This window comes from Alosa alosa, chromosome 7 (genome assembly GCF_017589495.1).
Source record: "Alosa alosa isolate M-15738 ecotype Scorff River chromosome 7, AALO_Geno_1.1, whole genome shotgun sequence".
Taxonomy (NCBI): Eukaryota; Metazoa; Chordata; class Actinopteri; order Clupeiformes; family Clupeidae; genus Alosa; species Alosa alosa.
This window is the reverse complement of record NC_063195.1, coordinates 16,254,788-16,277,100: the sequence shown is the minus strand read 5'-3', so window position 1 is coordinate 16,277,100 and position 22,313 is coordinate 16,254,788. Positions and strand designations below refer to the sequence as shown.

At 42.5% G+C, this 22,313-nt stretch overlaps 2 protein-coding genes across 4 annotated transcripts in view; both read right to left on the bottom strand.

Annotated features, from left to right (window-relative positions):
* Positions 1-3,477, bottom strand: part of LOC125298270 (calmodulin-regulated spectrin-associated protein 3) — a 41,674-nt gene extending 38,197 nt beyond the window's left edge. The window contains 1 exon segment of the mRNA XM_048248973.1: positions 2,928-3,477. Coding sequence (XP_048104930.1) covers positions 2,928-3,060 — 133 coding nt within the window. The 5' untranslated portion in view covers positions 3,061-3,477.
* Positions 3,478-5,916: 2,439 nt separating this feature from the next.
* On the bottom strand, positions 5,917-20,879 carry LOC125298620 (NACHT, LRR and PYD domains-containing protein 3-like). 3 transcript variants are annotated; one of them, XM_048249424.1, is made up of 12 exons: positions 20,753-20,879; positions 16,671-16,959; positions 16,438-16,488; positions 15,893-16,051; positions 13,846-15,703; positions 13,391-13,651; positions 11,595-11,768; positions 11,178-11,336; positions 10,511-10,678; positions 9,512-9,685; positions 8,917-8,963; positions 5,917-7,243 (listed from the first exon to the last, which is right to left on the bottom strand). In XM_048249424.1, exons 2-12 carry the CDS (start codon positions 16,936-16,938, stop codon positions 6,720-6,722), a joined length of 3,843 nt encoding a protein of 1,280 aa, XP_048105381.1. In that variant the 5' UTR covers positions 16,939-16,959; positions 20,753-20,879; the 3' UTR covers positions 5,917-6,719. The 3 variants fall into 3 exon arrangements, with proteins under 3 accessions (XP_048105381.1, XP_048105378.1, XP_048105379.1); XM_048249421.1 differs by having other exon boundaries at positions 13,846-16,051; XM_048249422.1 differs by having other exon boundaries at positions 13,846-16,051; positions 20,779-20,879.
* Positions 20,880-22,313: the final 1,434 nt, after the last annotated feature.

Below are 22,313 nucleotides of genomic sequence, written 5' to 3'. Positions count from 1 at the left end.
TTCCAGTCTCCGCACACCTAATTGGATAATTGATGCAGCATGACTTTGCTGGCACTCGCTACACTTAAGGAATACATACATGTACACGTATTCACATGTGATCACACACATACACACGTAAAACTTGTGAGTTTTGGGTCTGAGAGAGAGAGGAGAGAGAGAAAGGGAGAGAGAGAGAGAGAGAGAGAGAGAGAGAGAGAGAGAGAGAGAGAGAGAGAGAGAGAGAGAGAGAGAGAGGGGGTGAAGAGGAGAGGACACTAAACAGTGAGTGTAATAGCAGTAAAGTATAGTAACTCAGTTAGCCGTTACGCTAATTTAATATGGGAGAGAGCAGAGCCAGTGTAGCAAGGCTGTAATAGGACAGCAAGGCACCAACGCACAATCAACAACAACAGCGTTGCCAGCACACCACACGTACACACATGGATTCATCTCTCTCTCTCTCTCTCTCTCACACACACACACACACACACACACACACGCAAACCACAATGAAGAGAGGTCACCAACTAGGAAACTGAACATGACATGATGTTCTGAGAAGGCAGATTCGCAAACAAAAACAAACATGAAAACATGAAAACAGAGATGTGCGGGTGTGCGGAATTAACAAATTGACGTTATAAACAAACACACACACACACACACAAACAATGCACGAACACACAGTGTGACACAGCTGGTGGTTGGACCTTATGTCACTCTAAATGACCTCTCCTCAACGCATTCAACCCATTTCAGTCAGTGTCGTTATGGAGACCGGATCCCCGCCTTGACAATGGAGTCTGGCACTGCTACCATGGAACCACAGGTCATTATGGCATCATCATCATCGACAACAACCACAACACTGATATGATAGAGGACACAGGATGGAGGAGTTGAGTGGTGACCTTATGTTGTTTATTTGAGGTTCCTTTAACTGTGGTGCTTTTTGTGCCCTTTTGCATGTACATTATGTAGCCAGAGGGAGGGGGGGGGGGTCAGCCCAGAGCTGTATATAGAGTTTAGAGAGTTTAGCCAACTCCGCAGTGTTGGATACCAACGTCAGATGACTAACAGCATAACTCTATGGGGCGAATAAATTGCCTATTTTCACCATTATAACAGGCATATACATGTTATCATCAACGTTTGTCAATATGTAAAAGGCCTTTACAGAAATATTGGCATCCAACATGGCGCCCATTCGATTCCCTAGTTGGCCAAACTCTCTTTATATACAGCTCTGGGTCAGCTTAGCTAAAAGTCAGCTTTCTATCTGACCCGAAAAACTACACTACATGAAAAAGAATATCTAATATCTAAGAGTATCACACTCTAATGACTGACCTACAGATGACAGAGCAAGAGAGAGAGGGACAATTCAGTGCGTGTGTGTGTGTGTGTGTGTGTGTGTGTGTGTGTGTGTGTGTGAGAGAGAGAGAGAGAGAGAGAGAGAAATGGAAGTGAACACAGTTAACAAAGGTCCGTCCTTGTATGTCATGGACACACATACTCATGAGGTCTCCTATTGATCAGCTCTGTAAAAAGTCACTCGATCTTTCCCCTATCAATTATGTTCACAGTTAAACGTGCACAGGGGAGATACCCTAAAACACATGAAAGAGTTCAGATTTCTCCTTAGTTGAAGTCTCGCCAGTGCATGAGTGCTATTCTATCCATTTAGTATTTTGCTATAGGGAATGCGCTCTCTCGGCTTCACCACGTAGCCACGTGGAAACGCTATGCGATTACTTGACAGGCCTTTTTAATACGTAGCCTACAGGAGCTAGCCCTAGCTACGCCAACGCGATTCTCAACTGACTGAATTCGTGCCCAGCTTCCATCATTTCTCTCTCACTCCGAGGGTGCATTAAAATTACATAAAGTGGGCGTGGGCGACAAACAATGGGCTTTCCGACTGTGTGTGTGTGTGTGTGTGTGTGTGCTCCATACTAAGGTTTAGGTGCATGCACGCCGTCATCTTAATCACGTCATTATTGGTGCAAAAGTCATCCCCTTAACCGGGGACCTCATCGACAAAGACAAAAACCCTCCCCTGGCAAAACTTAAAGTAGACTACACATTCGGCGTAACAGATACATCCACACACATACACAGTTAGGCTAGTAAAATGCCGATCCTTGCCATTTACAATGCACCTTTGTTTAGTGGGAAATCTTAAGGGCAGCGTAGCGTCAACCTCACATGCGTGCGAATCCAGCATCACTCCAACCCGGTGGCCTAGGATACTCGCGGTAGCCTACTAGGCTACCACAATCGAATTACATAAAGCATTGACCTGACATCTCCGATTGCTAGTCGCTACCCAGTTGAAACGCGTGTGAATTGAAAGCTTGATAGAACAGGGCCATTGAGACACACACAGCACTCAGTTAAATGGTCTGAAATCCGGCTTTGCCAACCCAGTGACGCCGCCCTACGCATATTAATGGATGGTGGAGAATCAGAAATAGGTCCCCTTTTTCATTGACAGACGGGAGGACCGAGCAGAGTGAGTGTCGAGTACACTTGAGGCAAACAAGCAAGTTGTCTTCAGTTGAGTTGACGCTAAATTTCTAGCTGTTGTGATTTTGCAAAAATGCTTGGTGACCCTGCAGCCTGAGCTTTTTGTTTTGGAGGATGCGGTAGCGCAATAAACAGCAACATCCCCGCAGAGAGCTCGCCGGGAAACGTGGAAGGGAGGGAGGGAGCGTTACTCGGATGAGAACACCGCCTTGACCCATATTTCTTCCCGATCAAGACCACAGCCATTTCGCTCTCTCGGCTGGCCCATGCACAGTGTCCAGGCTCGTTTAAACACGTTTATCACTACGCTGACGCACCCAAACAATACGGGCCAGGCTACATACATACATGTAGACACACAGTCTCAAGATGTCACAACGTACGTAATACATTAATGCTGCCTCAAATTAGCTTACCTCCAGACCCATAGGCCTTGACCAACAGCCATCGAACACTGGCGTGTATCTTGGCCCGGCCGAAATCGTACCGATCCAGAGGCGTAATCTCCGGTACCGCAGAGGTTTTCCTCGTTGCGTTTGTGTCTACCATAGCAGAATCTTCGGACGCAGCCGAGAAATAAATGAGAAAGGGAGGGGAGGGAAAGAGAGCGAAGGCAAAAAAGGAGAACGAGAAAAAAGGGACAGAGAGGGCAAACGCGGATGTATCAATCTGACATTTTATCACTGATTCCAGGGCTGGTATTCGAGAAGACACGACGTTGCGATGCCTGTCAAAGTCCTGTAGGCCTATTTCGAGTGAAACGCCGACGAATCCGCATCTTCATGCGGAAGGTGCGTGTGACAAAGAGGCCACCGGGACATCCATGTTAATCCCCAAACCCTCCTTTCATCAGTACCCGTCCGGTCCGTTCATGTCCTGTCCCCGCATCTCGCGCAGCTGGGTGGACAGTCACAGCGAGCGCACAGTGCCGCAGCTTGACCGAATTTCAGGTGCCCACGCTGTCGCGTCACTCAAACGGCCAGCCACCAATCACAAATGAGACGGAACGGGCAGGGGTGAATATGGGCGGTACCCTGATGTGATGGTCCCTGGAAGGCCGAAGACAAAGACAGGTGTAATGTACTGTAGGCTACAAATCAGCCAAAAAGGCCCCACTTGTTCCAACTTATCGGTCTCTGTTGATAAAGGACTAACTCCTCAGCACGACCAGCCAGAGATGTGCAGGGAAAGGGGGGAAGAAATGAAAAGAACTGCGTGTAATGGGAAGGGGAGAGCAAAAAAAAAAAAATCATAATTTAAGGAACATCTTAACTTACGGTGTTTTGTGCAACCCGCCTTTTTTGTTGTGGCTATGATTGGGGGCTGCTTGTCACCTGGGGATTTGCTCGCATCACCTTTAGACTACGAGTTGGTTCACTGTGCTGCATTCAGCCTGTTAAATATTCATGCACTACCTCTCATTCAGTCTGCTTGCATGTGTATGTGTGTGTGTGTGGGGGCTACTTTCAGTCAAATGTGTGCGTGCCCATCCTGTTCATTCTCAACCTACACATCAATTCTAGTTATAGATATCTGGCGCCACCTCTCGATGTAACACTGCTAAGCATCATGTAGCCCTATCAACTTCATTTCATGTCTTTCACAATTGCAACATGCTGTCGGATGACTGCACATAAACCTAAGATTATTTTATTTACGAAGAACATTTCATACAGAAAGCATGCGTACATAGTTTGTAGCCTAACATATCCACTGCCCAATTTGCTTTTGCAATAATTCATTATTTTCATGCACAATTGACATTTTTCATGTGCAGAAGCAGTTAAATTAGCAGTCCTTAGTCCTTACCAGTCATTAGTGAAATGGTGAGGAAAATAAAGGAGCAGGGTAAATCAGAATAATGTGCAAAAACCAAACGAGAGACAAAGGCGACGCATGTTCTCATGAAGAGAGGGAACCCCGAACCCCAGCCAGGTAGCCTCTTATATAGACTAGGTGACCTGATCAGCCAGGTAGCCTCTTATATAGACTAGGTGACCTGATCAGCCAGGTAGCCTCTTATGTAGACTAGGTGACCTGATCAGCTGACCGAACCCCAGCCAGGTAGCCTCTTATATAGACTAGGTGACCTGATCAGCTGACTAGCAGCACCTGTGCCATGACTCCGCCCTCTGCAACACAGAGAAACAGATAGACAAGCAGAGACCAAGACAGCCAAACACTACTATTTGGCATCCCAAGATCACTAGTCCTATAAAACAGCTTTCAGATATAGCTGAGCTTTAGAACCCAGAAAGTTAAGTGTGGCATTACCTCTGAGACAGTGATCCTAAATACTGGGGCGCCTCAAGGCGGCGTTCTTTCACCTGTCTTGTTTTCCTTGTACACCAACAAAATGCATATTATGAACTCTACCAGTACCTGTCACTTGTATAAGTATGCTGATAATATGGTTGTGGTTGGTTTAATGCAGGCAGGGAATACAGTCAACCAATCCGCATATTTTAACTGTATTGAAGAGCTTATTAACTGGTGCCATGACAGTGCTCTCTTTATTAATGAGGGGAAGACTAAAGAGATGGTGATAATGAAACAGAAAAAATGACCAACATGTAGAGGAAGTAGAGGAGTTCAAATATTTAGGAACATTCTTTGACTCCACTCTAAGTTTTACTAAAAACAGTAAATTTTAAAAAAGGCAATGCAGCATTTATGTCTACTTAGGAAGTTGAACTCATATGGGGTCAGCAAGGAAATTTTAGAGACTGTGTATAGGAGTTTGATTGAGAGTGTGCTGACATTTGATATGTATACTTGGTTTGGAAACCTGGGGGTTAAGAACAGAAACAAGCTATCCAGAATTGTTAAGCTGGGCAGTAAAATAGTTGGTAAAGGCCAGAGACAATTGGCAGACATATGAGACGTAAGCCCAGCACATTGTGTCTGACCTAGTGCATCCTCTGTTTACAGAATTCAGGAAATTGCCATCAGGAAGGAGGAACACAGCTGCAATAGCAACCAAAAACATCTACAAAGTCATTCATACCAAGTGCAATATCACTACTCAATTCACAATACTCCATGCAAGATATCCTCTTCCGTATTTTAGAAACCCACCTGTGGAGTCAAAGACAAATTTCCACTCGTGTGGACAATAAAGCTATTATTATTATTATTTTTATTATTATTATTAATGTACTGTACAGTAAGTGTATGAGAGTACACCATCTGGTACTGTATGAGTATTACTTGAGGGAGGGAGGGAGAGAGGGAGAAACCGTGTGTGAGTGAGGCAGAGAGACTATATGTGTGAGTGAGGGAGAGAGATTGGGAACATGTGTGAGGGAGAGGGGGAGTGTGTATATGTGTGTTTGTATATGAGTAGTGTGTTGTGTGTATGAGTTTTGTTTCCGTTGAAAATCTGACTCAACACATACTCAAACCTAGGCAAGGCAAGACAAGTTTATTTAGAGCATTCCAAACACAGAGGCATTTCAGTGTGCTTTACATAGGCAACCTATGCAAACGTAAAAATAATCAATCCCAGAAACATAGATTCTGCCTCCTCGTGTAGGCTATAAGAACGTTTCCCTTGGGGATCCTCACAAGACATGGTTTGGGTAAAGTCGAAACTCTTTGCAGTGGTAGCATAGTGGCTAGGAGCTGGGCTTGCATGCAGTAGCCTGAAAAGTTGTAGGTTCATAGGTCTCCATCGTTGTGCCCTTGAGCAAGGCACTTAACATCGAGTTGCTCAATGGCCCTTGTAATACAAATGACATATGTAAGTCGCTTTGGATAAAAGTGAATGTAAAGCACATCACACATAAAACCAAACTCTAAGGAACATAAATCATTAAAAAAAAAACTCTTTAGTAAGGTGGGTGGTGGTAGCCTGAAAAGTTGTGGGTTCCAGGGCTTTCGTTTTGCCCTTGAACAAGACACAGAGTTTCTCCAGGGACAATGGTCCTTGTAATATAATTGACATATGTAGGTCACTTATACTAGTAGTAGCGTCTACTAAATGAACAGATGTAAATGTAATGTAAATGCAGTAAGACATGTCACACATAAAACCTAATCCTAAGGGTCATAAATCATTAAATCATAAAATACAAAATCAAGAAAAAAATCACACAGTACATCACAGGGTGACAATTCTGACAGATGGATTCCAACCACTGCTGTTAGCTGTGAAGTCGTTAATATCCAATAATTCCGACCAGTTGTGTACAAGGATATAAATAAACTCACAGGGTAACAATCTTGACAGATGACCGCCAAGTGTCATTTAGATAAAACTCAGGGTACAGAGGCTTAGAGAAGTCACTGTGGAAAGTGTGAAGGTGTCTAAGCCTATCAGAAGCTGCTAAATAGAAAGACAGCGTGCCGGCCGGCCAATCGAGACACACCCCTACACGTCTGTACTCTCCGTCGGCCATGGCGATCCTGAAGAAGCTGTTGTTGTGGCTCGCCTCGTAGTGAGCGGTACAGGAGTTGCAGTAGAGGCTCCAGGACTCCTTGTGGTACCTGGAGTCTTTCCCCTTGTACTTCACACCGATCACAACCTCCTCCCTCCACTCCACCTCCCAGTAGAAGCGCCCTCCTGTAAGGCCTTCACAGCAGCTCACCCCAAACCAGGTTCGACAATATGAATGAAATCTCACGTCTGCCACGTCTGGAAAATCCATATATGCCCTCCGCTTGTCCTCAGACAAGAAAAAGCGAGTTGATTGATCCTGTGTGTTTGGGTCCAGGGTGAGGACATGAGCATCTACAAATAACAGAATATGTCAAACGTAAAAAAAGAGGTATCTAAACATGATAGGGAAGGTAACCCTTTGCTTTCTTATCAGCACCAGCATAACGCACAGTGTGATGTCAGTGAGAGATTCAAACATGAAACATTCACTTAAGCTAAAAATAAACATTTACAATCAAATGTACTGTTATTGTTCTCTCTCTCTTTATTTGATCACTTTTGATTGCTTATCAAACATCAACATCAGCACATTTGACACTGGCAAAATGCACCGAGCCTTTTAACTGATAATATGTTGGTGATGTCCTACTTCAAATGACCTAGAACTAGCAACTGGGGCCATGTACGGGTCCAGGTGCCCACAGAGACTAAGGTTCGGTCGTTCCCGGATCCCACTCCATCTCGCTCTCTCCCACTTCCTTCCAGTCACACTTCACTGTCCTATCCAAATAAAGGCAAAAAGCCTCAAAGTATAACCCTTTTCACATAATGTCAAAAACACCTGTGGTATGTGCTTCCCTGATATCCACTAAAATGATCATGGTGGAACGGTGCATTCAAGACAACTCAAATTGTATACCTCTTTTAAAGGTAGGGTAATTAAGGGATAATGGACGACACAGCGTTTGGCTATCAGAAAAATAATGGACATTCAAGGTGGCAATGCAGCCGCAACGCGCAGGAGAGTGGCCGAGTGCATTATTCTTCTGATACCCGAACACCGTGGGGTCCATTGCCCTGCTTATACCATTATTGACACATTTGCATCGTGTTAATTTGCTGCTATAATTTTCCACCTTTTGACCGCTAAAACTGTCTTGTTTGTAGAACTGCTTCTTTCCGCAACATATTGACAATTTCTGAACTTACAGGACAAACTGCCGTAACTAGTACTAAATAGATGGTTGCCAAAGGCCAGTGGTTAGTTCGATCTCTCTCACTGTCAAGTGAGCACCATAGACTGTAAAAAAATACAGTGATGAGCACACGCACATCCCAGAATTCTGTTGAGCCTTAAGTTTGTAAAATAACTTTTTTACCTAGCCTACTGCATTGCCAGGTCAGTCATATGTTACAATGTGGCTCTCTGTCAGATCGCTAATTCTGATGCTACGTGACAGTTGATTTAAACGTTGTAATGAGTTTGGTGAATAATTTAGTAGTAATAGTTAGTTTACAAAATGTGGCCAAAAACTGGAACTAGACTAGGCCTATTTTTGTGCAACAAATAGGAAATTCAACCAAGCAGTGTTTTAAGCAATGCTAAGCGAGTTTTAACTTGCAACACTTTTTATAACATTTAGCAAATATCTCCTCACGATCCGCAAACTCTCCATTGTCTGAGTAGCCTACACTGTGAAAAGATATCGGCCAATGAGTCCCATTGAGCTTACCCACCGATGTTTGTGCTTTGGATCTTCCTCATGGTATTAAATTAACTAACTGATTTAGGCTCATTTTTAACTTAGCTTTAGTTAGATCTTGGACTTATTCTGTAACTTCCTGCAATGCTAAGGTCACTTCTAGAAGCCTCAAATGCAAACCAACATTACCCACATAAACAAGATGAAAATCACGGCTTCGGTCAGATGCAGACCTGTTCTATATTGTATTTATTGAATACAGCCTACAACCAACTAAAAAGATTGTCAAAGAAATGTTATAAGCACACTGGAAACACTTACATTTCCTCAGCATGGGCTTGATCCTGTGCAGACCACCATCTCTTGAACTGTAGGTAATCACACAGACACACACACACACACACACACACACGAAAAGAGAGAGAGCTCATAAATGTCAGAAAGGTCTGTCCAGCACTGAATACATTGCCCTAACACAAGGACATTTTCTGGGGGCAGCCGTGGCATACTGGTTAGCGCTTCAGACTTGTAACCGGAGGGTTGCCGGTTCGAACCCCGACCAATAGGAAGCGGCTGAAGTGCCGTTGAGCAAGGCACCTAACCCCTCACTGCTCCCCGAGCGCCGCTGTTGTTGCAGGCAGCTCACTGCGTCGGATTAGTGTGTGCTTCACCTCACTGTGTGCTGAGTGTGTTTCACTAATTCACGGATTGGGATAAATGCAGAGACCAAATTTCCCTCACAGGATCAAAAGAGTATATATACTTAGTGAAAACAATTTGATGCTTCAACCAATCACATAACAAAAACCTTGTCAAATAGTTGAGAGAGAAGGAGGGCTACACCATGCAGAACTAAGTCATCATTAGCGCTTGATCCAATAAGCCTGTACTAAAATATACTGAAATGTTTGCTTACTTCAGTGTTGCCAGTTTGTAGTTGGGATCCTCCAGTGCTTCTGAAAGAATTGCCACTCCAGACTCCCCTGGGTGGTTGTAGCTGAGGTCCAGCACTTGCAGGTGAGATGGATTTGCTTTGAGGGCAGAAGCCAGATATCTGCATCCTTCTTTAGTGATCAGACAGCCAGAGAGCCTAGCAACAAGGGAGTAATGCATAATCGAATGTAAATGCACATGTTCAAAGTCCATAGTAACCCTCTACTAATTTTAAGGTAAATTCAATTTATGCACAGAAGGTCCTATAGTCAGCACATTTGCTTCCAGTGGAGCGTCAGGTGTGTTGTAGTGGCTATTTTTAGTGTACCCGTTTACACGGGTTGGGTGTTGCACCTAGCGAATGAGTACCCTGGAAATCCAGAGTTTACGCGAGCACAATTTGAATTTGCTCAGCGAGTCACTCGGGCGATGAGTAACGATGCTCATTACCTATGCCCTGGAGCCGAGCTGCACCAATCACAACATTGGTCATAGTGTCACACATTTGCGTCGTAGTCCAGAATCAGCCAGTAAACATTGGTCATAGTGTTATCCAACTGCGTGCAGTGAGAGTTTCAAATGCATGCTTGGTGCCGCCCCTCGAGTTGGGCCATTTTCATTACTCTTAGCCAGACCCTTAATCTTTTGGATTTGGGTCTGGATTTCTAGGCTAGTGAATGAGCATGTCACGATGCTGAGTGATTTATGTGTGTGTCAATGTTGAATAAAGACTTGCCTTGTTGGGCGTAAACAGGATATTCAGTGTCAGTGTCAAAGTGAACACGGAAGGAGCAGAATGTAACAGAAGATGCCGTAACGACAGTTGACCCTCTACGGGGTCAAATATATGAGCTGGCTAAAGGGCCTCCCGTGTATGAACTGAATTGTAAGTGTTGTGCCAAGCTGCTTTATGTTATAATTTAATCTGATTATGTTATAAAAATACAATTTGAAATTTGTTCAATGTTGTGTTTTTTTCTACCCTAAGGACTGCAGGATGCAGGTTGGCTTTGCCAGGCCAACACAGAGCAGCTTCACTCCTGAATCCCTGATGTTGTTGTCTCGCAGCTCTAACTCCTTCAGCCCAGAGGAACTCAGAGTGTTTCCCAGCACATCACAAGCACCGTCTGATAGACCACATTCCCTTAGTCTAAAAGAGGGAAAAAGACAACAGGGTCCAATGATTTAGGATACTGAAATATTGGTGGTTTACATTGTCGTCCATAACACTTAATCAATATTTAGACTGTTGTATTGCACTTTAATATATCATGCTGAATTATCAACCAAAAACACATTAGCAATTGTTATGAGACAAAATTATCATCCTTAATTATTGACACCTTCATTTTTAAAATAAATACGTTTTTGTTGTTTAAAATCTTTCGCAAGTTTTTTTTAAAGACAAAACAAATGCATAAGCATAAATATCAACACTAATACATATATAATCACTGTAAATAACACAGTAATAGGAATGAAAAGTGTTCATCTGTTAGTCTTCTGTGTTTAATTTATATTTGTAATATATCCAACCTATCCTGAATTTTACGCAACTGCATTTTAACATCGATCAGAATGTAAATGCATAAATATTGTGCATTGGAGAGCAATGGTCAAACATTCATGCACAGCAATATGAAACCCACCTCAATGTTCCCAGCTGAGTCGACGTTCTGGAAAAGATGCGTTTCACCCCCTCATTTCCCACTCCACTGCCACTCAGGTCTAGTTCTCTGAGGGTGGAGAACTGTAGAACAGAACCCAGCACCTCACAGGATACCTTAGTAATCGCACAGCCTCCCAACCTGCTCAGAGACAAGAAAACTTTACAGGAACAAAAAAACGAAAATTGGGCTCCTACAAATTTGAGCATGTAGAATGTCGGATGACTAAATAGACGGTCAGGGCTATCCAGATATGCAGATTATTTAGAGAGACAAATGTTTTTAGATACATAACATACTACATAACAGTAAAAAAAACACAATATTATATAGAAAGACACAGGGATATGTATAGAGACTTAGATTTTACCCATGTATCAATTACAGTGAATCATTTACCTCAGTGTGTAAAGTTTACAGTTTGGATTTGCAAGTCCAATCAGGATCTGTATGATTCCAGAATCTGTCAGGCTGTTATAGGAGAGATCCAGTAGGGTCAGTCTGGATTTCTCTGATTGAAGAGCTGTGAGTATAAACTCACTGCAGTCGTCTTCCAGATAACATCCGTTGAGTCTATGGGAAAATCACACATGCTCATTCTGACAGGAGAATGAAAGGAACAATTACTACCTACCAGTGTTATAGTCAAGTCACTAAACCTTGAGTCTGAGTCGAGTCCAATCTGACTCAAATGACATTGACCTGTCGACTGAGCTATCTGGGAGGGTTTTTTTGTAAGTAAAATGCATCATTCATTCAGAACTGTGTTGCTGTTTATCCCATGACTGCAGCAGCAGGAGGTAGGCCTACCTGTGGCAACTTGGTGACAAGTAATGGTGTAAAGGTGCATCAAAGGGTCAAAATAGTAGCAGCCAAAGATTTTAAAGCATAGAGCATATCTTACCTCATTGCTAACAACAACAGTGACGTGTGAAATAGAGGATCTATGGTGGCACTTAATTAACACGATTAAAAAAACATTGGTGTAGGGCATGCATTCACACAGCCTTATCAATCAGAATATCTTTGTGCGCATGTACTTTCTGTGTTTCTTGCATATGCCCTTTTCATGTGGATCCTATGCACAGTTGCAAGTCCCAGGAAGGGAGCCAGCAAACAAAATGTAAGATTTGAGCATGTTTGTCCAGTGAGTCTATTGCCAAGTAGGCTACAAAATGGAGCTTTAGTGAGTAGGTAGTACTCATTCAGTAAGCTGGTTTGTGAATAAAGGCCGTTTTATGCGTCTGCGTCAACTCCACGCAATGCCCATCCCCTTGTCTCGGTGTAGGCATGACCCTTTTGAATTTTACATTTTTTTGAATATGAATCTTATTTGTTTGGCCTTTTCTTGCTTTCTTGCTTGCCAGAAAATATGTCTGAGGTAAATTGAAAGGTGTCTGCCAGCCAGTTTATGCTATATCGTGAAAGTTAACTTTCCCACAACTGCTCACAAAGTACTGATTGCTGTCGAAGTGCTGATTTCAAAACATTACTGACAAATAGAGACTTAACAAATGGATAACCCTGTCATTGTAACCAAAATATGTCTTGAGTTACGCAGAAGCATAAAACAGCTTTAAATGAAGTTGACTGAACTGACATGTACTGTGATTGTTTTAAATGGAAACTTCACTGAAGTTTACAATTTACGAGTCCTAATGCAGTCAATGCACAACTCAAAGTCCAAATCCAAGTCATTGGTGCTCAAGTCCGAGTCAGGTCACAAGTTCTTAAAATTAAGGTGTGAGTCCAAGTTCTGGGCCCAACTACTACAAGCCTACTACTACTACAATGTCTATTCTTCCAATTAGCTCAGTAGCACCTAGCTAGCTTTTTAAGGAGTCCAAGCAGAAAAGATGCTGGATCCCTATTGTGTTTGTAAGGATTATTCTTAAGGGTCCAAGCAGAGGAAATATGCCTATTGTTTTTGCAACAATAGACAATGTTTTCACCATCAGTGAATCATGTCCCAAATCAGGACATGATCTCACAGACCTAAAATCACTTATATCTGTCAATAGGGGGTGCTATAATAACCAAGTTTAGCTTGATGCTCACACCTCAAGATTTGTGGTGGGAAGCACACAACACCCCTGCATTGTTCTTGTTGCATGGGACACAGATGCAGGACTATACCAGGCCTGTAACCCTTGCCCACTTGAGCATTCCTTTTGAGTTTGGAGAGTATTCCTCACCTCAGACAGCTGGGCTGGTGATGAGGTCCCAGCAATGCCGCCTTCAGCAGTATCGAACCCGTGTATTCCAGGTTGATGCAGCTGAGGTTCAGAGAGTCCAGGTTGCAGTGGGGACTGACTAGACCAGCACAGAGTGTCTCCAATGTCTGTGGAACCAGGAAGTTGTGGCTCAAGTCCAGCTCTCTGAGGAGGGAGTCAGAAGTCTGAAGCACTGAGGAGATTGTCTCAAAGCAATTTCGCGTGAGTTGACAATTGGCAAGTCTGCAGGGGGGAAAATATTTATTTATTCATTTATTTGTGCATTTAGGTGCCTAGAATCTGAGTACTGTATGACACGTCAGGCTAGGTGACACCCATATTTAATCTACAATTAAACACAAGAGGTAGTTTGTTCTGTAGCATATGCCGTACCGTGGGTGCTATGGTTGTTGTTGTAGTATCATTTTTATACTCACAGTGCTTTTCTGCAGCACCTAACCAGTGGAACCAGTCTTCTGCGACCTCCTGCAGAGGTCCTGTACTTCTTCAAGTCAAACTCATCCAAAACATTTTTGGACGTCAACATCATGTAGGCCAAGGCAGAACACTGAGCTGTAGTCAGTTTCTTCTCTGGAACATTCTTGGACATGATGTATGACTGGATCTCCCCGGTCACTGTGGTGTCGCCGACCTCAGTGAGACAGTTGAGTAGGTTAATGCATCTTTCAGGTGTAGGGCATTTCCTCTGGTCTTCCAATCTGAGCTTGTGTTTGATGTACTCTGTGGTTTTCCAGATATCCTCCTGAAAGATCCCAGTTGGTAAGCACAGGCATCTAAAGAGGCTGTAATTGGCCCCCAGTGAAAGCCCAAGGAGGAACTGTAGAAAGAGGTCCAAATGCCCATTCTTGCTCTTCAACGACTTGTCCACAGCAACCCTGTGCCACTCATGTAGTGTGGAGAAGTCTTGGGGTGTGTGCTGTTGTTGCATTTCATCCTGGATGGCTGACTTCTTCAACGGCTCATCCTCTGAATCACAGTCAGAGTCGTCTAGTACATAGGATTGGTACTGCTCACGGGTAAGTAGTGATTTTCCAGATTTCTCACAAGGTTGCATTGAATCTCGCAGCCAGTTTTTGTCAAAACTAGAGTTTTGAGAAGTGACACCTTTTTTTGCATTTAGTTGGGGCACATCCACTCGCTCTCGGACAAATGAAAGGAACACATAGACAGCTGCGAGAAACTCCTGTATGCTCAGGTGTACGAAGCTGTACCACTGCCCTTCAAACATGGGATCTTCTTTTTTGAGAATCTCTGTGAAAAGTCCTGAGTGGACTGATATTTCCACAGTGTTCAATCCATATCTTTTCAGGTCTCTTTCAGAGAATATGAGTTTGCTCTTCTCTAGGTTTTCAAAGGCTAGTTTGCCAATCTGGAGCAGGATTTGGACATCGGATGAAGACAATTCCCTTGAGTCCCGCTCATCTTTGTCATAGTACTTCTGGTTCTTCACATTTGTTTGGATGAGCAGGAAACGAGTGTACATTCCTGTCAATGTGTATGAAAGGTTTCCTCCGATCGTATCACTTTGCATTCCTCCAAGAACCGTGGAGGCAATCCAACAGAACACTGGAATGTGGCACATGGTGTGAAGGCTCTTTGATGCTCTGAGGTGTGAGATGATTGTGTCAGCTTGCATCTCATCTGAAACCCTCTTTCTGAAGTATTCCTCCTTCTGTTGGTCATTAAAGCCGCGTATTTCCGTTACTCGATGAAGACAGTCAGACCGAATCCGGTGAACAGCAGCCGGGCGTGATGTTATCCAAATGTGGGCAGACGGAAGTAGATTACCTTTGAAGAGATTAATCAGCAACTTATCCAGCGATGATCTCTTTGCAACGTCTGCAACAATCCTGTTTCTCTGAAAGCTTAAAGGTAAATAACTTTCATCCAGACCATCAAATATGACAACTATTTTGGCCTCACCGTACTTGTTCATGTCTTTCATGTCTTTCAGCTCAGGGTGGAAGATCTCAAGCAGCTCATGAAGACTTAACTTGCTGTTTTGAAAATGATTCAGCTCACGGAAAGGAAGAACAAAAATTAAATCCACATCCTGATTGGCCTTCTCTTCTGCCCAATCTAAAATGAACTTCTGAACAGAGACCGTTTTTCCAATCCCTGCCACACCCTTTGTTAGCACAGTTCTGATGTGCACATCCTGACCAGGCAGAGGCTTGAAGATGTCATTGCAGTTGATAGCAGGTTCATGACAGGTTTGATGCCTGGATGCTGTGTTCAGCTGCCATACTTCATGCTCACTCAAGTTGTCTGTCGCTGAATGAAAAGGACTTTTAAAATTCTCACATTGTCTTCCTTTAGGAACCATCTGGTAATAGCTTTGATCTATAGGTGCTGTGTTCAGCATCCTCATGCTATTTTCATAGTAAATCACAAGACGACCATTTTCTCTGGAAAAGCCTGTTGGTCTCTTTCCATCAATCATCTGGAAATAGATATGCTCACCAATAACAACTTCCTTCTCTCCCTCTGTGATGTAGACCTCTGTGAACATCCGATTCAGCAGTGTTGGGTTTCCACGTTTGGCAAGGCCCTCAAATATATTCTCAAACTTCAACTTCAGGTTAGACTTTAGTTTGGAAGACACTTTATGCACACTGGCATCTAAACAACAAAAAAACAACCCAATGCATCTTCAGTTGAATCAGGTTGAGTCAGGTTATATTACAAAATATGAGACTTATATACATATATACAATATAAATCACAACATTTTCTTTCTTTCTTTTCTTTTTCTAGAAGTGTCATGAGGGATTGTGTTAAAAATAGTCATTTGTTGAGGGGTTGTTTTTTTTGTTTTTTTGAAATAAAGTTACATGAAATTAAAAGTTGGATAAGGTTATGCAAATTGCACAGGCTGGGCCGGGTTATGCAAATTCACCAATAGCTGAATTTAACAAAAAAAGCCCTTTTACTCATTTTCACCAACAGTGCCAATAATTGTGGAGGTAAGTTTGGTATGACTGTATGGAAATTAAAGCTTTCCATACCTCCTTTAACAGCCCCATGTCCTCTGTCGAAATCATCCTCTCTTGCATTTCCTGAAAAATAATCAGTCATTCATAAATTCTCTCTGACATCTCTGAACATCAAACACATTTTGAATTTTTTTTTTGTCAGGCGTTTTGACAGCTTATTGGAAGCTTGAAGTGCACAATCCATCACCATCACACATGATGTGCACAATCCATTTCAATTGGTTGTACTAAGATATGTTACATACCTGTGTTATGCATGTGTGTCACCATATTAAATGTGACAGCTCCCTCAATATGACTGTGTGCAATCTGCGGCGCATTGACCACCCCATGCGTTTGAGCCGTAATGGTGGACTGCGATGCATTGACCACCCCACATGTTTGAGCCGTAATAGAGGTTTGAGGTGTGTCTGCAGATCCCTGTGGGTAGGGCAAGTTGATGGACCCTCTAGGATCCATAGTCCCTCCTTCTTCTCTGCTGGATGCCTTCTGATTGCTCGGGGGGGAATCCATTGCAGCAGCTTAGGCATGCTCCTGAAGAAAAAAAACATCAATATAGGTGGTGGGCAATTTTTAGGGCCTTGACCCGTATAGGAGTGCTGACTATGCTACAATGGGAATTGGGCCTAAAGAAATAGTTCTTCAATCAGTAACATTATGGAACATTCTAAAACATTTAGTTCTGATCCTTGATTATGATTGGTTGAATCGCAATTTGAAATTTGGGAGAAATGTTGTCAAAAGTTGAGGGAATACTAGCCTGGGTTTTCCCATGCTGCCTTACGCGCGCGATTTTATTCACGCTGCTAGGCAGCCTGGATTCTATGGACTTCGTTTTCACCTCAACGAAGGAACCAATCACAGAACGGAGGGAGGGAGCAAGACAATGACGACACAATCGGGCCGTTATGAGCTACGCACAGACGCATTTGATAGACATTCGTGATGTCCAATAAACGGCTCTGGGCATTCGTAAACCACGTTTTAAATACGAGAAAATGAATGTCTAGTTCCCAGACCCCATCTCAATGAGATGAAGTCTAACGTTAGCCAGGCTAATGGAATACAACAAAACTGTTCATTTTTATGAACTAGTCGATTTGTTAATTAGTTGACGTTAAGAAAGACACAGAGGGTGGAGTTCTGATGAATACTTAAAACTGTATTTTTGTAATGCAGAAATAACATAACAATACGAAAATTCATAGGTTATCTATCCACATTGGTTAACTCATTGAGTGCCAAAAACGTAATATTACGTTTTTCCTTCCCATGCGTTGAGTGCCAAAAACGAAATATTACGTTTTTAGCTTTTTTTTTTAAATTACAAAACTAGACACTCTAACACACCTTATATGTGATTTTGGGAACTCTGTGATGAATGGAAATGAAATATATGACGATCGAAAACTCATGAAAACGCACAATCTGGACATTTTATCATAACTCGGTTGCCGCTTTGGGTCGAATCAGTGACGCTTGCACGTCAGCTCAAAACCAGGCCATTTTCGTGGGTCTATCACTAGGTGGCAGTCTCGCCAGGTCTTGCTGATCACTTCCCGGAAAGTTTACAGGCAACACTTCATATTTCATGAAAGACGTTATATCTTTTCTTGATGAAAACTAGCCACTGTTAAGCTTGGGATTTCTTAGGAACAGAGGCGTGTAGAAATACACGGTTTGCACCCACTGAGAGCTTAAAGTCTCACCTTTTAATGTGTTCATAGCTATAACAGAGAATTTGCTGTGGCTGTACAAAAATCATCAACAATGGTATAGATTGCTGGCACTCTAGGACAAAGCTTCCGAAAACAGCTTGACATTCAATGAGTTAATATAAAAACAGCAAAAAAAGCTAACCGCAGCCTAAAGTACAGGAAACACAAATTCACCTATTTTTCATTGTCATTCATTTCATTAAAACAGTGTGGCCATTAGTAAACATTAGCCTATAGCGTACCTCCATTCCTCAACACTGTCTTATAACTTATAATAACTCTGCTATGTTTTTGGTTCACAATAAGAAAAAACAAGGGCATCGACCCAAAGTAGGCCCAAAGACATTATATGGCGGAGCAAGATAGTTTGTTGTAGTTCATGTCTATAGGCGCAAAATGGAGATCGACTCCTGTCTGCATAAAGAGGCATGTCATTGACATATTGATGAGCATACGTAGCAACTGGCCAACAGCAGCAGAATAAATAACAGGCGCACACCTGATATAAGGTTGATTTTCTCCAGACTGGAATGCTCAAAAATGCTAAAAAAAAGAACCTGAGATGGTCAGAAGGGTTTGAGGATCATAAATACGTAGCTACAATTCACATTCCTAACTCTAATAGAACCAAGATCTTAGCATATGTGGTGAACACACACACACACACACACTCACCTGTCTGTTTGTCTATCTGATCCTTTTTTTTAACCTATGGAAGGCCTTACAGACTTCAGCTGGTACTAGCTATGTAAAAGTCTATTAAACTTGATTTAACAGAGATCTCTGCACTTTGTGCTCTGAATGGGTGTAGACAAGAACTGGCAGAGCAGGCTAGGCCTACACTCAAGCACACTAATAGGCATGAATTGATAGTATATTGATATTGAAGTATTAACCCTTAAACAGGCAAGAGTAAAAAAATAGTAGTAAATCATTTTATGTTACATTCTGTCTCATTTGCACCTAAGGAAAACATTTCCACACTCATTTTTGAAATATTTTGGATATTTTGGATTTCATGAGTTGTATCTCCTGGGATACGTTGCCCTATTAAGGTATAAAAATAATCAAATTGGTTAACTTTTCCATTTCTCATTTGATACATCTAACTGATAAAAACTTGCTTTCCTTCATCATTTGTCATAAATACTATTTTTTAAATGGATTTCATATTATTTTTTATCAAATTCTACTATATATTATGGAGATGACATCTCATCGGATGCTCTGAATTTACAGGCTTTTTGCCGTTGACAGGTGTTTAAACTTTTTCACAGAAGTACACACAAAGTTATTAAATGAGATAACTTGGCAATTTGTCAGTATTTGTGTAAATTCATTTGGCTTTTCTTTTTGATTTACCAAAATGGAAGCAAAATATAGCCTGTACATACTCAAACAGTGTTATGCTATGTGTATAACAAGGGAACTTTGCAGGGAGCCATTCATACCAAGACCTTAACAGTCACAGCCCACTCAGGTTCTGGAAGTAATCTAATTCACATTCTCCTTTGAGAACTGGATTATAAGTCATAAAAAAATGTAACCATCCAATGTAGACTTAAAACCTATTTTATACAGTCTAAGGTTAAAATCAGCTATGGCATGATTAAGCGATTATATATATACTCATATAGAACCTCACAGGTCTATGTGTGGCCATCCAGTGAAAACTGTTTTGCTTACCTTGAAGTGGAAATGGCTTAATGTAAACTGTGGAGTAAGTCATCTTGTGTTACAGTCAAAAAAGTGTGTTAAACTATCATTACATGAGAAAAAATGCACAAAAATGAATGTTATCATTCACATCATACAAATGCCAAGGCATTTCACTGGCGTTATGGATGTCACAAAAAGTCAATTTTCCGTGGAATTGCCCATCAATCATCAGCCTAAAAATGTTTTATAATGTTGTATTGTTTATGTGGTCCACTTTTGCACACTACCTTGTAGAATATCTTTGCTTTTTGGCACCATGCCCTATGCTACAATACCAGCAATGTGAGGTTTAGGTATGAGCTACACCAGGCGCGTAACTGAAGCGCTCCGTTTGCGTAAAAAATAGACAAGTCTTTAAAAATGGATTTTACGCGTCGCGAACGGAACGCTTCAGTTACGCGCCTGGTGTAGCTCAGCCCTAAGGAAGAATGTGAGGAGGCTGCTAACTGTAAAGAGAAAAGGCATATCGAAACTATCAGCTTTTGACGCAAATTGTTGACAGCGCGGTCTTTGCGATTTCAAAAAACACATTAGTTTTTAATCTGCCAAATTGAAGAGCTGGTGTCTGTTATTGTTAATGCAAAGATAGGCTGATTCATGACTGATTCATTGTCTGCGAGGTCCATGCCAGGCGGCCCACAGAAATATTGTTTCATTTTGCGAGTGAGATATCCATGGCTGGCATCTCCCTGCAACGTGTTTGCTCAGTTTGAGTCACTGTTTTAGGCTATTCTACATACTTGTACAAATTTACAGATAGATATGACTGTGATAAACGAACTAGATCCTAATAGAAAGCTGCTAGCTTTCCTGGCTGAATGGTATTTAGCTATTACACGACATAAATCGTGACTATACTGGCGACCCAAATGAAATCTCCTGCGACCCACCCGTGGTAACAAATGGCTTAGAACACCTTTAAGGAACTGCAACCAGTCCAGAAACCGGAAGTTTTCCGAGAGTGGCAGTTCTCCCCTTATTAGACATTTTCTGGTACCCCTCCGGCTGACATGTTGATGTGATATCTTCTTCTTCTTTCGGTTTAATGGCGGGTTACACCTACAGGCACATACCGCCACCTGCAGATCAACATATTGCCACTGCATGTTATGGCGTCTCAGCAATAATAAATCAATAAAAGCAGAAAGGAGAACATATACATATACACATACATACACATACATACTCCCACACATAAAGAAAATAAGAATAAAATAAAGAAAGGAAATAATAATCAGAAGAGATATTCATATTATTGCATATAGCCCTGCACTCTTGAGGAACCTGATCAGTTCTGCTGGCCTTACTCCAGATCCCAGAACTGCAGCTAGATTAAAGCCTGAGCATCCAGCTCTTTGTAATTGATCTTTCCACTGCTCCCTGTGACTCTGGTACCTAGGACAAACAAGCAATACATGTTGCACTGTCTCCTCTTGGTCTGGACACCACAAGCAATATCCTGTCTCTGCTCTACCAACCCTACACTGGGTGCTGTTCAGCAGTGTATGCCCAATTCTGAGCCTGGCAATGACGACTGCATCCTTCCTCATCCCTCCTGCATCCTCCCACTTTAGCTTCTCTCCTAACCTCTCTGTGGATGTTATACATGTGCCTGCCTTTGGGACTTGTGCTCCACAGGGTCTGCCACTGCTTTGTCAGGGCCCTCCTAATAGAACCTCCCCCCTCCCAAGCTTAATATTGACCTGTGGATCTGGTCTCTCTAGGGCCTTTTTGGCTAGGCCATCCGCCTTTTCATTGCCCCATATCCCCACATAGGACTGTAAGCTACCCAACACTGCTGCAGAGTCCGTGCAAATTAGCACCTTGTCTTGTCCTGTCTCTTCAATTCACTCTTGCGCTTTTATGATGGCAATGATCTCAGTCTCTCTCATCCCCTTTACCACCATGGCAGCTGCAGTTTTCCCAGATACAGGATCCTTTGATCCATCTGTATAAACCTGGACATGTCTTGCATATGTGTTCAAAATATGATCCAGTGCAAACCCAGCCACATACTGTTTCTCTTGTTCTTCCTGTGCATACTCCTAAATGTTCATGTCCACTAAAGGTAGGGGGAATAACCAAGGTGGCACTGGTGATATAGCTACTGTGGGGCTAACCATTCCCTCTTTCAATCCCACTTCCTGTACCCATTCCCTCACCCTCCACCCAAATCCCCTGCCTTTCTTGGCCTCATACTCCCAGCATGGCTCTATCACCTTTTAGCAGGATTCCCTTGATTGTGGCCTTCCAAATTAGACCAGTAAGCTAAGGACAGGCTCGCCCCCACTCCATCCCTGTCAGACATATGATAACATTTAATACTCTCTTGCACTTTGCCTCCAATTTATCAATATGCGCTTTCCATGTGAGCCTTCTGTCAAACCAAAGCCCTAGGTACCTGGCAACCTCCACCCTTTCAAGTGGCTCCCCAGCATGTACAGTTGTGCT

What these genes read in the sequence shown, in the direction of transcription:
- LOC125298620 (XM_048249421.1), bottom strand. Translation starts at nt 16,938, where the DNA reads ATGGATTCCCCCCCGAGCAATCAGAAGGCATCCAGCAGAGAAGAAGGA. An exon ending in CACCAGCCCAGCTGTCTGAG is followed by an intron (nt 11,769 to 13,390) that starts GTGAGGAATACT and finishes ATTTTCCCATAG; the next exon opens with ACTCAACGGATGTTATCTGG. An exon ending in TACAAACTGGCAACACTGAA is followed by an intron (nt 8,964 to 9,511) that starts GTAAGCAAACAT and finishes GATTACCTACAG; the next exon opens with TTCAAGAGATGGTGGTCTGC.